Source organism: Urocampus carinirostris, chromosome 14 (assembly GCF_059441175.1).
Source record: "Urocampus carinirostris isolate Australia breed hairy pipefish chromosome 14, RoL_Ucar_1.0, whole genome shotgun sequence".
In the NCBI taxonomy this organism is placed as follows: Eukaryota; Metazoa; Chordata; class Actinopteri; order Syngnathiformes; family Syngnathidae; genus Urocampus; species Urocampus carinirostris.
This window is the reverse complement of record NC_142362.1, coordinates 20,933,946-20,949,649: the sequence shown is the minus strand read 5'-3', so window position 1 is coordinate 20,949,649 and position 15,704 is coordinate 20,933,946. Positions and strand designations below refer to the sequence as shown.

At 39.3% G+C, this 15,704-nt stretch overlaps 2 protein-coding genes across 4 annotated transcripts; both read left to right on the top strand.

The window, feature by feature from the left end:
• Window positions 1-67: 67 nt before the first annotated feature.
• nabp1a (nucleic acid binding protein 1a) lies at window positions 68-5,756 on the top strand. 3 transcript variants are annotated; one of them, XM_088352373.1, is made up of 7 exons: window positions 69-301; window positions 384-920; window positions 2,439-2,577; window positions 2,637-2,708; window positions 4,462-4,546; window positions 4,674-4,743; window positions 4,874-5,756. In XM_088352373.1, the coding sequence occupies exons 2-7, from the start codon at window positions 827-829 to the stop codon at window positions 5,071-5,073; spliced, it is 660 nt and encodes a 219-aa protein (XP_088208499.1). In that variant the 5' UTR covers window positions 69-301; window positions 384-826; the 3' UTR covers window positions 5,074-5,756. The 3 variants fall into 3 exon arrangements, with proteins under 3 accessions (XP_088208500.1, XP_088208499.1, XP_088208498.1); XM_088352374.1 differs by having other exon boundaries at window positions 68-920; window positions 4,674-4,725; XM_088352372.1 differs by having other exon boundaries at window positions 69-920.
• A 3,691-nt stretch (window positions 5,757-9,447) lies between these two features.
• LOC148352940 (C-X-C chemokine receptor type 2-like) lies at window positions 9,448-13,172 on the top strand. Its single transcript, XM_088352656.1, has 2 exons — window positions 9,448-9,470; window positions 11,721-13,172. The coding sequence occupies exons 1-2, from the start codon at window positions 9,467-9,469 to the stop codon at window positions 12,788-12,790; spliced, it is 1,074 nt and encodes a 357-aa protein (XP_088208782.1). The 5' UTR covers window positions 9,448-9,466; the 3' UTR covers window positions 12,791-13,172.
• The last annotated feature ends 2,532 nt before the right edge of the window (window positions 13,173-15,704 follow it).

Genomic DNA, 15,704 nt, shown 5'->3' with positions numbered 1-15,704 from the left:
TTATGAAAAGTTGACTCCCTCCTCTCAGCAAACCTAATGGAACCGTCCATTGTGTATAAACCAGCGGCGAAGACGTGTGACGTCAGACGTCATGAACCATAGTGGAAACATTGCAGTGAACAGCCGAGCACACCAAAAACTTAGTGTTTTTTACACTTTCATCTAAAATAATCTGAAATGACAATTTAACGATCTTTAACTTTGGCCAACTTTAGCCGAATTTTCATTTAACGGAACACTCCAGTTGTAACACAACTGCGTGCTTATTTATTCCCACTAAAGGCAACACAAAGGAAGCACGGTTTGTTAAGATTTCTTTAAAACAGCTTTATTTTTTTCCATTTCAAATAATTTCTTAATGTCTTTCCCCTCTCGACTTGCAGCCTAAATGGCGAAGAATTTTTGACTCCGGATTTGTTGGTACATTTTAAGGTGCAGTTAGCGCTTTGCTTGATTAACCTATTATACAGAGTTTTTTTGCGTCATTTTTTTTGATAATATTACTAAAATATTTTTGACCCTCGGCCATGAGAAGAAATTCATCCAGGAAAACCAAAGAAAGTAGCTAGCTTTCGTTGTAGCCACATAGTTGGCACTAGCACCGGCGCCACCATCGCCCTGTCATTCGATATTTTTCAAAATATCTTGAGTGGCCATTGTGTGCGTTTTAATCCCCACTAAATACATATTTATTATTTAGTGTACACAAAAAGCGGCGTGGTTGCTTTGTCGTTTCCCAAGCTAACATGCCAGCGAGGCTAATGCTAACGTAGCTTGCGGAGCTAAGCTAGTTTTCTCCGCCAGCGGGTTAGCATCGACACGGACAATGGCAGCGCCCTCGACCGAGGTGATGTCTTTGATTAAAGATGTCAAACCCGGCTTGAAAAATCTGAATATTCTTTTCATCGTTTTGGAAATCGGTAAGTGTTAGCCGGTACGGTCGCATCTTTTGGTTGTCCTATATACCCGGTCCGAATGTTCTCTTAAAGGGACAGACGTCTTTTGTGCGTTCGTCTTACGACGTCGTATGTCGAATTTGCTCGCAAAATTGTTTATAAATAAAATTTCCATTATTGTCATTGATAACGAGGTTACACGCTGTTATCCAGGAGGGACATGTAATAAAAGTGGGGAAAAAAATGAATTAAATTTAATATATTTGATTAAATAGATAATGATAAGGTATACACATCAATTACCACCAAAGATTAAAATATTGGTGTTGATTTTTCAAAAAATTAAACTGGAAAATTCACACTTTTATTTCAACATTTTAACATCTTAAAGAAAAAAAACTTGTAAGGCAGTGTTTTTATAAAATAGTTCAAAGAAAAAAGTGCAATGCCACTTAGCAATAAGACAATTCAAGACCATCAAGTCCAGAATTTACGGATTGAAAATTAACTTGCACGCTGCAAAATAAAACACTGATTAACCATGCTTTGGACCTGTATTGTGCAATAATGACAATAAATCCGTTTTTTAAAATGTAATTTATACTATAACCCTTTATTATTGTGCGCTCTGTTATGTTGTAAATTATCTTGCGCCATCAGGATGTCTTTTTTTTTTTAATTTCCTTTTGCATTTGACATGGTACTATGACGACTAATTGGGCAAAAACAAAAAAGATGAATGGTAAATTGTTTGCATTTATGTAGCGCTTTTCAAGTCAATGAAGACCTTCGAAGGCGCTGTACAATGTGCTTCACACTTAATCTTTTTCAATACATGGACACAATATTCTTGTGCGCTTGTCCAGGGTAGAGATGGGTATGTGTTTACATGACTGAAAATTTATATATATCTAAAATAAGTTTGATAAACAACAAAAGTTTTGTAAGCTGTATTTTTCATAAGTACATAGGAATAACTAAAAACGATCATTTAGATGACAACATAACTAAAAGTGCATTACTTTTCCAGTTCATATATATTAACATTTGGAAATATTTTTATTTAAGACAAAACTAATTAGAAATAAAACTGTTTTTTTGTGGTTTATAGTTGTATGAAGAAAAAAAACCTGAGCGGTAGTTATTTAATACTGTTAAGCATGGTTTATGGTTGTTTCCAAAAAGAATATGATATCCGTGTAGTCAAAAATGTAATTTTATTACTATTACGGTAGTTAAATGCTATCCCTTAGAACGATAAACTGACTCCTTTAAAAGGTTCAAGCATTTGCTTAAAAAGTACTGCATAGACGATTGTATCTAAGTTTTTTCAACAAATAACGACTGTGAAAAAATTATCGCAGTCAATGGAAACTGATGCGGACAGCCATTCGGAATGCTGAACAACGCACTATATAAATCAGTGAAGAAATGAGAGAAAATTGTGAAAATTGAACAGCGTCATAGCGAATGGTCACTGTAAATTAAATTCAGGACTCGTGTAACAACATTGTAATTCCATTTGTGTTTTTGTCCAACCAGGACGAGTGACCAAGACCAAAGATGGTCACGAAGTACGATCCTGCAAAGTGGCGGACAAGAGTGGCAGTATCGCCATCTCTGTCTGGGATGAGCTGGGAAGTCTCATTCAGCCCGGCGATATTATCAAACTCACAAGAGGGTAAGGCATCAAGTGCACAATCTCGACATTTCAGTCTGATTTCAACAAGATGTGTTCAGGTACGCGTCCATATGGAAAGGATGCCTGACGCTATACACTGGAAGAGGTGGTGATCTGCAGAAGGTTGGAGAGTGAGTAGCATCAATTACAAGATTCATTTTGGGGGTAATGTGCCAGACAAGAAAGTTGTATCATTACTAGAGGAGTAAAAATATACACTTGACCTCCAGAATATGACATTCATATGTTGTAACGTGGGAGTTCCAAGGTGAAATTGATGTGTTGTATTAGGGGGTGTAGAATAAACTTATGGTTATGTGTAGATAAAGCATTTCAAATCTCCGGTAGACCACATGAATACATTATAATCGTGTATACATATGCAAACTTAGTAACAAAATAGTGTATATTAAGTAATCATGGTTCACGGATCCCTTAACCGACAGGATCATCGGCGCTCTACTTTCTGTGGTGTGTCTTGGGCAAGTGTGGCCTGGCGCCACCCATCCCACTTTCAGTGCGGTTTTTAGGTATGAGTTTTCTCCCCCACATGAAACGGATAGTACTGCTTCATTTTCCTCATATTAAGGTTTTTAAGTTTTTCCTTGCCCTTGTATAGGTTTTAGATCAGGAGATTCTGCAGTTTGCAAAATCTGTGGTCTGTGCAGCTTGTGATTAAGGGCTATACAAATAAACATGACTTCATTTTCATGGTTACTTGTAGGGCGGCATGATTTTGGACAAAACCTTATTGCGATTTTTCAAATCAGTATTGCAATTTGAATGCAATTATCGATTTTAAAAGAAAAGTGCCTTTCCTGTGCAAGTTTTTTTTTTTTTTTTTTTTTTTTTTTTTTTGCAAGTACCTAATCACAGTGAGCAGTGTTTCCATTTAATTTTGTGAGACCCCAATGGGTGGACAGTCTAGGGCAGGGTTACTGTTACACAATTCCCTGATCTAAAACTTTCATGAGGGCAAGGAGAAACTTAAAAACCTCAGTATGAGGAATCGAAGAAACCTTGAGAAGGGGCGGCACATGAGGTAATCCCCCTTCGAGGATGACAAGGCTGCAATAGATGTTGCAAGGGCAACAGACAGACATCAACATGAAATATATGTAATAACAGAATGTCTGGTTGACACCCTACTGACTTAAACAACATTCACAAGCTATTCAATATAAGTGGGTTTTAAGCCTAGACACTTTCACTGAGGTTGCAGATCTAATCTTGAGTGCAGAGCATTCCACAGCACCGGGGCCCGATTGGAGAACGCTCTCGAACATGCCGATTTTTTCTTGGCTCTTGGGATCATTAGTAGACCAGCATTTTTCAAGCAAAGGCTCTGAGCAGGGACATGGAGGGAACTTCAATCTGAATATGAGGGACCAAGTCATTGCATTGTTTTGTATAACAAAACAGAATCTTAAAATCACATTTTAAATTGACAGGAAGCCAAAAAATCTGAGTAATGTGATCAAACTTTTTTGTCTTAGTTAAAAGCCACGCTGCAGCATTTTGTACCAGCTGCGGGCTTTTGATGCTAGATTTAGGGAGGCCGGAGAGTAGTACATTACAGTAATCGAGATGGGAGGTTACAATTGCACGTATTATATGCCACTACACAAACCAATTACTGACTAGCAATTTAGATGATGTAGACCAATAGCTGACAGGAATCTTGGAGAAATAATGTGTCAATTACAACAATTCCATACGTTTTTGTTGTCCTTGTCGTATGGAGGAGGAAATGCCAAAATGATGGACGTAAAAACCTCAAAATCCCCATTTTAAAACGCAATAATAGTTAGCTAGGGACACTTTAACTACGGGTGTCTACTGTTTTTTGGTTTGTTTTTGAAAATTTCTCATTGTTCTTTCCAGGTTTTGCATGGTCTACTCAGAAGTTCCCAATTTCAGCGAAGCTAATCCGGAGCTTCTTGCACAGACAAACCAGCAAAACAAGTCTGTAAGTGCTTCAGCGGTTTCATTACCCTAAAAATAATTTAGTGTTAAATGGAAAATTAGTCAGTTCACAAAGGTATGCAATGAATTGTCTTCCTCTGGAAAATCTGTGAGCATTTTCTTTGCAACAGGGGAAACCGGACCAGAATCAGAGAGGAAACTCTCCGCCAAATCAGAATTCAGGTAGCTCGGTTGCACCAGGTAATTCATATTCAAATATCTCTTTATGTAGTTTGTGACACCAATTCCTAATGTATTACTCTTGTAACTTGGGGAAAATGCGCAAACATTTGCAGGTAAAATCAACTGAAATTGTTTGTCCACCCCACAGGAAATGGATCCATGCCCCCATTTTCCTCCAACAACAACAGTGGCGGGGGTCCGGCACCGGGCGGTACCCGCGACTCTGCGTTCGGGCGTGCCAACGGGCGGTCCCCCGGCAACGGATCGGCCTTGCCGACTGGCCCCGCCACGGCTAAGACGTCGGTTAGCATTAGCAACGGCAGGGATCCTCGACGTGCCAAAAGATGAAACTGGGAGGGCGCCAGGTGCGCTTCTTAATACCTCCCTTTTTAAATTTTACTTTGGGTAACCTAATTTCCAGACTACAGGCCGCAACTGACTATAAGCCAAACGTGCCCAATACATTTAAAAGGAAAATACATTTTGTACATACATAAGCCGCACTTGACCAGGTTGAGACATAAGATATTTAAAAAGAAAGTTCGTAGACTTACAAAGTTTTAATAACAAATGCACAAGGGGAAGAGGCAGCAGGACACAGCAACACGTGTCACAACGCTAAGGGGGCTGGTATTACTTCATTGTTGTTTTTTGACAGTTTTAACTTTCTTGAGACCACTTTCCCACTCTTAGCTTTCTGCCCGAGCATCCCTGGCGGCCGTTAAGAAAAATGCATCTGAAAATTGTGTGTCAAGAATTGCGGCTTATAGTCTGAAAATTACAGTAACTCTTACTTGACTCCCACTTAGCTGCATTTTTTTCTCCACTGCTGGCTAATATTAGCATTAGCGCCCCAGAATTCTAGCACTCTTGAAGACTTGGTGCTCTTCTATTAAGAAAATGGAAACATTTTCTGTAGCTAGTGCATCCTTTTTTGGGGGCCATAATTGTGAAAAAAAACTTCATCAGGACCACTTGAAGCTTGAAAGCGGACAATTCACAAAATAAAGCTTAGGAAAGTTGTAAAGCAAGAGTTTGATTTTTGTTTTTCAATGAGAGCCCAACCAAAGTTTGCTTCTCTTCTGAGTGCAGATTATTTTTGCACAATTTCCTCGGTTTCCTCATATTTGTTGCACCAAGCACCTCCTTGTAATCCATTGTTTTCTACATTATGCTCTATGAAATTTCAGTGAGATTTATTTTTTTTGTAAACACTTTTGTCTGTTAATTGCTGCAGTTTTCGTTTGATTTTCAATAAATCCAAGAATAATTCAGACACGGGTGAAAAATCAAGCATGCCTGATGTCTATCAGTTGTGCTAGATTTAAGACTTGGTAGTCCCATTGCAATAAATGCGGTTAATTTGATTTTGAAATAAAAAATCTGATTTTTAATAAACCTAAGAATTATCACACTCAGGTGAACGAATGCAGCGCACCCAATGTCCTGCAGTTGTGCTCCAATAGCAACTTAGTATTTCTAATGCAATATAAGTGGCCAATTGAAAATAAAACCTACTAAAATCTAATTTTCAATAAAGCTTAATTCGGACACTCAGGTGAACAAAGGCAGCGCACCTATTTTTTTTTTTTTTTGTACCTTGTCCTGCTATATGTGGCTGTTCTTTTATTTTAGTGCTACCAAATTCAGGTTTTCAATAAACTTCACAATTCCGACACTAGGGATGAACAATTGCAGCTCACCCGCTGCCTCTCACACACTTGAATTATGATCTCGTAATTCTGTTTTAATATACGAGGGTACATTTACAAATCACAATGGAATTTTCAATAAATTAATGAACAATTTTAGAAACAAATGCCCCTCACCCGATGTTCATCTTAAGCAGTTGAATTGTAACCTTGTAATTTTGCTGCAATACATATACACAAATAAAGAAATCACATTTTTAACAATGAAGACACTGAAGAAATGCAATACACCTGGTGTCTGTCAGGTGGTCTTAAATTGTTACTTTGGAGCTGTTTTAATATATTTTGGCAAATTTTACAAAGAGATTTTCCACAAACCCAAAACAATTCAGATACACTGGTGGTTAAATGTAGTGTACCCGGTGTTTGTCAGATGTGCTCTAATTGTGACCCCTGCAGTTGTGCATTATGCATGGCCACATTTATAAATAAATGTTCCAAAATTGCATTTTCAAAAAGCTCAAGATCGATTCACTCCCACTGGCTCTCACATGGGCTCGAATTGTAACGTGGTAGTTCTGCTTTAATAGATATTGCCAAATTTAAAACTCCTATTTTTAATAAACCAAGCAAGTTTGACACCGAACAAATGGCAGTGCACCTGATGCCCCTCAATTGCACTTGAATTGTGACCTAGTCGTTCTACTTATTGTTTGTAGCCAATTTGACAAATAAATGTTCCAAAATCGAATTTTCAATCAACCAAACTTACGACACCCCAGTGAACAAATGCAACGCATCCGATTCCTGTAAATTTCGTTACAATATGTTAACCCATTTTGTAACAATGACAATAAAGGTATATTCTATTCTAAGTGCGCTTGAATAATGACCTTTTAGCTCTATTTTAATATATGTAACCAGAAAGTCTTCAAAAAAAAAACATTGACAATTTAGACGCTCCGGTATAAATACAGCGCACCCAATGTCTGTCAGGTGCGCTTGAATTGTGACGTTACAACTTAAATCAATAAAATTCTAATTTCAATGAACACAAGAACATTTTAGACACTGGTGGATAAATAAAACACATCTGATGTCTGTTACGTGCATTCGATTTGCAACCTCGTAGTTCTACTGCAGAGGTTGGGTACCTTTTTGATCCAAAAAGCCATGAAAATAGAATTTTTTTTTTTTTCGTGGGGGTGGGAGGCACTCCATATAGTTTAAGACAAAATATAGCAAAACCTCCAAACCTGCTCTTGAGACAATAGCTGATTCTTCAGCTCATTTTATTTCTCCGTGGGACGTTAGATGTGATAAAATCCATTAAAAATGATTATGTCATAGCCTGTTTCCCCATATCATTATAAATATACCACTTATAATTGGTTTCCCTCTCGCAGTTGCTTCAGAGTATAGAGGCTCATTTTTGCCCTAAATAATGGTTTCAAAATCTGGTGCAAGCAAAGTTATTTAGTAAAAATGACACAAAATACTGCAATCAAGGATACCAATGTATTTATGTATAGCTACGCCCATTCCTGTTGCTCATTCAATCAAATTGCTTTACATTCTTTTATAGAGCTTCTTGGTAAAAGGTTTGTTTCTGGTTAAAGCTGTTCTGTGGCTTTTCAACAAAGAACAGAGAATGTTCAATGAGCTTGATAGCCCAAACAGGTCTGTTGGTGTGACACCTTGATTTTAAACTGGTTAAAATTGTGTCCTATACATCTACTGGACCAAACCATTTCATGATTATCTCTGCTTCGCATGTGCAAAAACTGGCCCTTCATGAATTAAGATACTGAAAATTTGCCCCATTTCATCTGTGTGCTATATGTGTTCATGAAAAGGGCCACAGGTTCCCGACCCCTTTTCTACTTGAACATGCAGCCAAATATATTTTAAAAATCTAAAATAAAATTTTCAACAAACCTGGCAATTAAGACACTCAGGTGAACAAATGCAGCACACTTAATTTATTTTGTGACGACGTTCTATTGCAATATATGTGGCCAATTGTATTTAAACCAATCTACCAATAATCAGATTTTTATATAATCCAGTGAATTATTTCATCTGCATTAGAATTGTTACTTGATAGTTTTCTTTTAATATATGTGGCTAAATTTGAAAATAAATCAAAATTTAATTTTCAGTAAAGCCAAGAACAATTTAGACTCATGGTTGAATAAATGTAGCACACCCAATGTCCATCAGTGCACTTGATTTGTGGCATCAATTCTACTGTAATATATGTGGCAAAATTTACAATCAAATACAAATTTCAATAAACCCAAGGACTATTTAGACTGAGTGTCAAACATAGAGCCTGTGGCCGCCAACAGATTGAGTCCGGTCCGCGAGATGAAACTGCGAGAAGCGCAAGACATAAACAAATTGCAGTCCACTTGATATAGTCAAAGCCAGGAACCACTCCCAAAGATACTGAAGCTGTTTTTATTTCTCTTATCTTGTTCTCTTTCTCTCCTATGCCTCTCCCCTCTCACTCTGTTCTATCTTTCTCTCTTTTCCCTGTTTTGTCCCGGTATTTTTTCTCTTCTCGCTCTTTTTTCTCTTCCTTGCTCCCATTCTTTATCTCTCTCCTGATCTAACTTTTTTGTTCTCTCTCCTTTCTTTGTCTTTGTAACCTCAACAAATACTAACCTAACTGCAATAGTTTTTGATCTGTGAAGCCCTTTGAGACTCATTGTTATTAAGGGCTATACAAATAAACATGGCTTGACATCTAGAGTTAAAAAAAAAAATACCATATGGCCCCTGAGCTAAAATCACTGATTAAGAAATTCTGATGATTAAATGCAGCACACCTAATGTCTGTGTGTTCGGAAAATGCTTCTGCTCATGAATGTGGGAGTGACTTATTGCGTCTTAATGAATTCCTTTTCTGTGGTCTTTATCATTCAACATTTCCTAAACTCTGTATCGCTATTTTACGTTCACAAATGGTTAAAAAAAAAACGACGAAGGGGAAGTTGTATTTTCTTCTTTTTTGGGGGGGAACCAAGCACCCAATCATGATTCCGAGAAAACTTCACCAAAAGGAGACGAGCTTAGAAGCAAATATGAGTAAGTAAACATTTCTTAATTGAAGCCACGCGGATACCTAATAGCAATTATTAATTAACTTAGACCAAATGTTGCAAAGTGAGAAAAAAAATCTTATCTTTTAACACAAATTAGCGTATCAAATCCTGCAAAGGACCTGCCAAAATGCAAGGTAAATACTCGCTAATATTTCTCTTTTATATTGGATTTAACTGAAAAAAGTATCAAATAGTCTTTTTCAACAAGTTGGCAGTACACCAGTCTCTGCATTTCTGTGGTTAATCCTTTATACAACCACGCCTATCAAATGAATTTCCACCAATTATATATTATGATGTAACACAATTATTACACATTTTTCCCTGGGATATAAGGATGCCGCAAAGCACTGTGAGACTGGTAGTACAGAGATAAATGATACAAGCAAACTCCCTTGTGAAAAAACCTGTATTGTTTGATTTCTCAAGAGTTATTTGTGTTTTATTTTCTGCCCCCACGGGGGTAGTGCCACAGTTGTATCTTTCCATCTATAGTGTAAGTCCATGCTTCCGGCAAGCCAAGTACGAGCACAGCGTGTAAATGGACAGAACGCAGTTATAGAGCTCACATTTGTAGTAAACAAGCACAGTACTTGGTTGATTTTGGTGAGTGACATATCCTTTGAGGGGACATTGTGTTTAATTCAGCGCCTCCTAGTGCTAAAAAAGTTAATTAAAAAAAATAATATTGATTTTTGATTTGTCCCCTGCCCACAGTCCGATGATTGCTGGGATGGGCTCCTGCACCTCCGCGACCCTAGTGAGGATAAACGGTGCAGCTATGAGATGAGACTATTGATTTGAAGAAAATGCAAACATACATGGACTATCCTAATTAAGTATTCCTTAAATTCTCAAAATTTGACAAATTTGTAGTTATTCTACATAACATAATTCTCACTAAGAGGGTGCTGACATGAATCCGCCATCTTGCTTTTACGGGTACCCGGATTACCAAAAACCTTGCGAAAGTTCGTCCCCCAAATAAGAGATGATAAATTGTGCTTCATTGATCAGTTTTGAGTCTCCGTAGTTCTCATTCTTCTTGTGCTTTGTAGCACTAGTTTTTGGTTGCACTACACAATACAGCGACATCTAGTGGTGAAATATAATACAGTGTCCCTTTAAAGTGACACTGTAAATCTGCGAAATACGTATTTATAGAACAAAATCCGCGATACACCTGATGTTTATCATTTATATGTAAAACAAGCATATTCATCCTGAGTGTAAATGTGGTTTAGACTGTGGGTGAATGAGGTTCACATCACCTGGCCAGGAATTGATCTCTATAGAAAAACTATCCTTATTGTGGATTAGTTACAGAAACCTTCCTTAGCAAGGGTAATGATGTGGTGCCTTTTTCATATTTCGTGACAATCGCAAGTTATATTTCCATGGTTGACATGTTTTTGCTTTTGCCTTTAGCGTCACAAAAAGCTTTGGGACCTTTAGTTAAATGAATTCAATTTTTTTTACATGAGATTCTGAACTGAAAGAGGAGAGCGAGAAGGGGTGCATTGTTGGAGGGCTTCCAGCCAATAGCATATCTGCATTTTCATGATGCAGTGTCAAACCAATAGCACGCCAGCATATGATGTCAAGCAATAGCAGACAGGCACACTAGACACTTGCATAGTCTCATCTCTCATTAGCCGTACCGCTTATCCTCAGTAGGGTCGCGGGGGGGCTGGAGCCCATCCCAGCAATCATCGGGCAGTGGGCAGGGGACACCCTGAACTGTTTGCCAGCCAATCGCGGTCCACACAGGGACAGACAACTCATTCGCTCATTCACACCTAGGGACAATTTGGACCGGCCAATTCACCTGAACTGCATGTCTTTGGAATGTGGGAGGAAACCGGAGTGCCCGGAGGAAACCCACGCAAGCACGGGGAGAACATACAAACTCCGCACAGAAAGTCTGGAGCTGGATTTGAACCCACGACAGGTTCCCATGACATGAACTGTGCCGCACAAGCGCTAACCACTGCGCCGCCGTGCTGCCCTGCATAGTCATACGTAGAAACACCGAAACTTTTAAACTTGTTGTTTATGTCGTATGGTGAAGGAAAATGCCTTAACGAGGGACTGAAAAAGCATTGTATTCTACATCACAAGGTAGGGATACCGTAACCTGGGGGGTTTACTGTATTTTGTATTTGTTACCAAGTGTTTGCTAAAGCTTAAGGTCCATCCTTGAAATGTGACATTGTTCCGATCTCCCCCTCAGATCTAACCTTCTTGTCATACACACTCGACTTCGGCTCGGAGTACGACGATTACAACTACACCTACAACGACACAGACTTCATAATCGACCCCGGGACTGTACCCTGCAACCCGTTCACCATCCCAGACACCGCCGCCCTTTGCGTCAGCGTCTTTTACATCCTGGTTTTCCTAATGGCCGTTCCCGGAAATCTATTGGTGGGTTTGGTCATCGGTCTGAGCCGCCAGGCACTCCCCCCTTCGGACCTTTACCTTCTGCACCTGGCCGTGGCCGACCTCCTACTGGCGGTTACCTTGCCCTTCTGGGCGACGTCAGTCATCAGGGGTTGGGTTTTCGGAGACGGACTTTGCAAGATGATCACCATCGTCCAGGAGCTTAGCTTCTACTCTAGTATCCTGTTCCTGACTTGCATTAGCATGGACCGCTACATGGTTATAGTCCGGGCTATGGAAGCCCGCAGGTCCAACCGGCAGCTGTTGAGCTGGGGGATCTGCGCCGGGGTTTGGACGGTGGGACTTTTGCTGTCCCTACCGGGTCTTCTCTACTCCTCTTTTTCGTCCTCGGGTCACATGGTCTGTGCTGAGTACTACGACCCAGGTAGTGCCGATGCCTGGCGCCTGGCCACCAGAATCCTTCGCCACTCCCTTGGTTTTATAGTCCCGTTGATGGTCATGCTGCCCTGTTACGGAATCACCATCCAGCGACTCTTTCGGATCCGAGGCGGGTTCCAGAGACAAAGAGCCATGCGGGTCATTGTCTTTGTGGTGGTGGCCTTCCTGCTCTGCTGGACCCCGTACCACTTTGCTGTCATGACCGACACGTTCTTCCGGGCCAGGATTGTGCAGTATGATTGCCCGGCTAGGACTGCGGTGGACCGGGCCATCCTGGTCACGCATAGTCTGGGTTTGCTGCACAGTTGCGTCAATCCGGTTCTGTACGCCTTTGTGGGCGAGAAGTTCCGTAGGAGGCTGCAGCAATTGATGAAGAAGATGGGAGTTTTGGAGAGGACGGCGGTTTCCAGGACCAGCAGGTCTTCGCTCTCGTCTGAGGTCACGTCCACATTTATGTGAAGAACTGATGGTCACTGGACTCTTGTCTTTTTAAAATAGGCCTGTTTTTGAACATTTCTATTATATCAGTACTTTTTTCTCGGGTTTTAAAAGGGTTTTGCTATGTCAATGAAGAGTTATCCGGTTTCATTAGATCACCAGGAAATAGTTTGTGTTTCTGCCAATGCATCAGTTAGAAGGCAACAGCAATAATTCACATAAAGTTAATCTACCCATGATGTTCGATTTAATCATGTCTTTATTGCACCATAACGAAGTATTACCAGTACCAAAAAAAGCGTTTCCAATAAACGTAGACATGAAATAAAGATGTATTTTTAGAAACTGAATTGATATCAGATAGGATGCAGGAACAGAACAAGGAAGTTAACCAGGTACTTCAGAAGTTGGAGACATCAAAGGCTCGACTATACGCCCCTGCTACATAATTTGTTTCCACATGTATGTGGACCGAACAACAATAGTATAATGGGACCATTTAACATAATGCAATCACACTAGCTCTAACTGAACAAAACAAGACAGGCAACTTAAAATGGTAGAACACTAAAGACACCTGAACACATCATGAACTTAAACAACGGAGTCTATGTTGAAATGCTGACTAGTTCTAACCAAACAAAACACAAAAAGAGAGGACACAGAAAGCAAACTTACACCTAAAAAGAACCCTGACATAATGTTCCAACAAAACATCAAAGAGGCCACACTTGGACAGAACAACAAGAGTGCCGTAATGGCACTCCAGTCACTGTTATATCAATGTGTGAGTATGTTTTTGCCATTGTTTCCTTTCATGTTTTGTTCTGTTAGGACTAATTGGTGTTGGACCTTTAAGCAGTTTTTCTTTTCAAGTATTAATTTGGTCCCTGTCTTCTTATTTCATTGTTTTGTTTATTTAGAGCTCGATAGAGTTTCAATATATCCTGTGTCCTCTATACATTCATGATTTGTTCATTCCGATCAGGGGTCTCCATCCTTTTTCAAGCTGAGAGCTAGTTTTATTATTATTATCGCAATGGGAACAAAGTTTGATTTACATTTAAAGATAGAATGACTTTATGTTATTACTATGTTGATACTTTATTTTTACCAGGTTAATTATTGGAAAAAAACATTTTATTTGAAAATCACAATGACCCATCAGTGATGATTTTGAGAACAGGTCCTCGAGCACCTCAGTTGTCCTTACGCGGGCACCACGTTGGAGACCCCTAATTTGTGTTTCAACATAATGTAGCAGTAATGTGCCTGTGTGTGTTTGAGTACTATTGATAGCTATTGAATTCCTTGTTCTGTTCCATACACATTCGATAGCGATCCCTTTTCTGAAAGTGAAATCATTTTTTTCAAATTTTGTTTTATGTCTTTATTTGTGGGAACCTGACAAGCAAATGTCAACATCATGACAAAACAGGAAGTTTTGCAGCACCTCAAGACAAAATGAACTTTTCTAAACAATGTTTTACTTACTGAAATGGGAAGTTTTGACATTTTATGACAATCATCAAGATCCTTACATTATAGACTTTAGACCTTATATAATACAGGGGAAAAAATGAAACATTAATTCCTAATGAACACCTGATACAATACTCGTTTTTTTTTAGTTTAGAAAACCGTTTTTAAAGTGAAAGTGTGTAATAATTCTCCACTAGAGGTCATTGAAACTTAGAATGGAGCTTTAGTGTGCAATGGATGAAGACAAACTACGGAAGCCCAAAGGCAAAATTCCCAATCTTGCTTTCAGATTTCCCCCTAATGAACATGGACAGGACATCAAATTTACGGTTAAAACCCACAAGTGAAAACATAAGAGCAAATTTGATACACTTATAGCGGCTGATAGCCAACAAGTAGCGCTGCTGTAAGTGGCTATCTTTATCAGCTAGCGGGAGAAGCTATTTAAATGAATAACCAGCTGTGGAAGGGAGTAACATTAAAGGACAAATCAGAAGCAGATAATAACAACAATAGTGGCTAGTGGTAAGCCACCGCTTGCAGCCAAGTGGCTAACATGAGTGAATAGAGAAAGAAACTGTGACAGAAGAAGTGAAGTATGACTAATTCCCTGAACTCAGCTACATACAGCACTGAAGAGCAAAGCAGGGGCAGCTAACAACACCAGTTTCTCTCTTTAAGCCATAACCTTCAGCTAAGTAAAATAAATGGCTAGAAAAGGAAACAGTGGGAAAAAGTGGAATATGCCTTAATCACTGGTCTCTGTGACCATCACATGCAGGGCTCAGCTTTGGAAAGACAAAGCTTTATTCACACAGAGCCCGCTAACAATAATAGTAGCGGCTAGTGGCTTGTCATAGCCTGTAGACAAGTTACTAACCTGAGCGGCTAGAGAAGTAAACAGTGGAAAAAAGTTGTAGCTGCCTGAAACAAGGGACTTGGCAATGTTCGCTTTTATGACCAGCTGCGGAAGGCAAGTGATATGGAAGGACAAAGCAGGAGCAGCTAAAATTCCTGAATCATGGGAATCACGCTCAGCTGTGTGCCGTAAGTAGCCGTTGCTTTGCTAAAAGCTGCAAAATCAAAGCTCAAAATCCTCATCTGGGCTTCCGTACTAGTAAATTGAACCCCGAACTTGACAGCCCCCCTTCAACTTGTGTAATCTAATTAAACATTTCTTAAGCTTAAATCACATCTATAAAAAAGTACTACATGTAATTTCACTCAATATTTGAATCATTGTTTAAATCAGTGGGGGGCAAACTAGGGCCGGGGTTCACGTGTGGCCCTGGCAGGCTTTTTAATTTGGCCTGCTGAACGAAAATGGTTAAAATATAATGATAATTTATATAATTGTAAATAAACTATTACTAGTAGAAAATGTTTTTTGGGGGGTGCTAGCTTTGTCCCCTTTGTCTCTTTGTGTGTCTACTGCAAAAACAATACTACAGAA

What these genes read in the sequence shown, in the direction of transcription:
- nabp1a (XM_088352373.1), top strand. Translation starts at nt 827, where the DNA reads ATGGCAGCGCCCTCGACCGAGGTGATGTCTTTGATTAAAGATGTCAAA. An exon ending in ATTATCAAACTCACAAGAGG is followed by an intron (nt 2,578 to 2,636) that starts GTAAGGCATCAA and finishes AGATGTGTTCAG; the next exon opens with GTACGCGTCCATATGGAAAG. An exon ending in CAAACCAGCAAAACAAGTCT is followed by an intron (nt 4,547 to 4,673) that starts GTAAGTGCTTCA and finishes TCTTTGCAACAG; the next exon opens with GGGAAACCGGACCAGAATCA.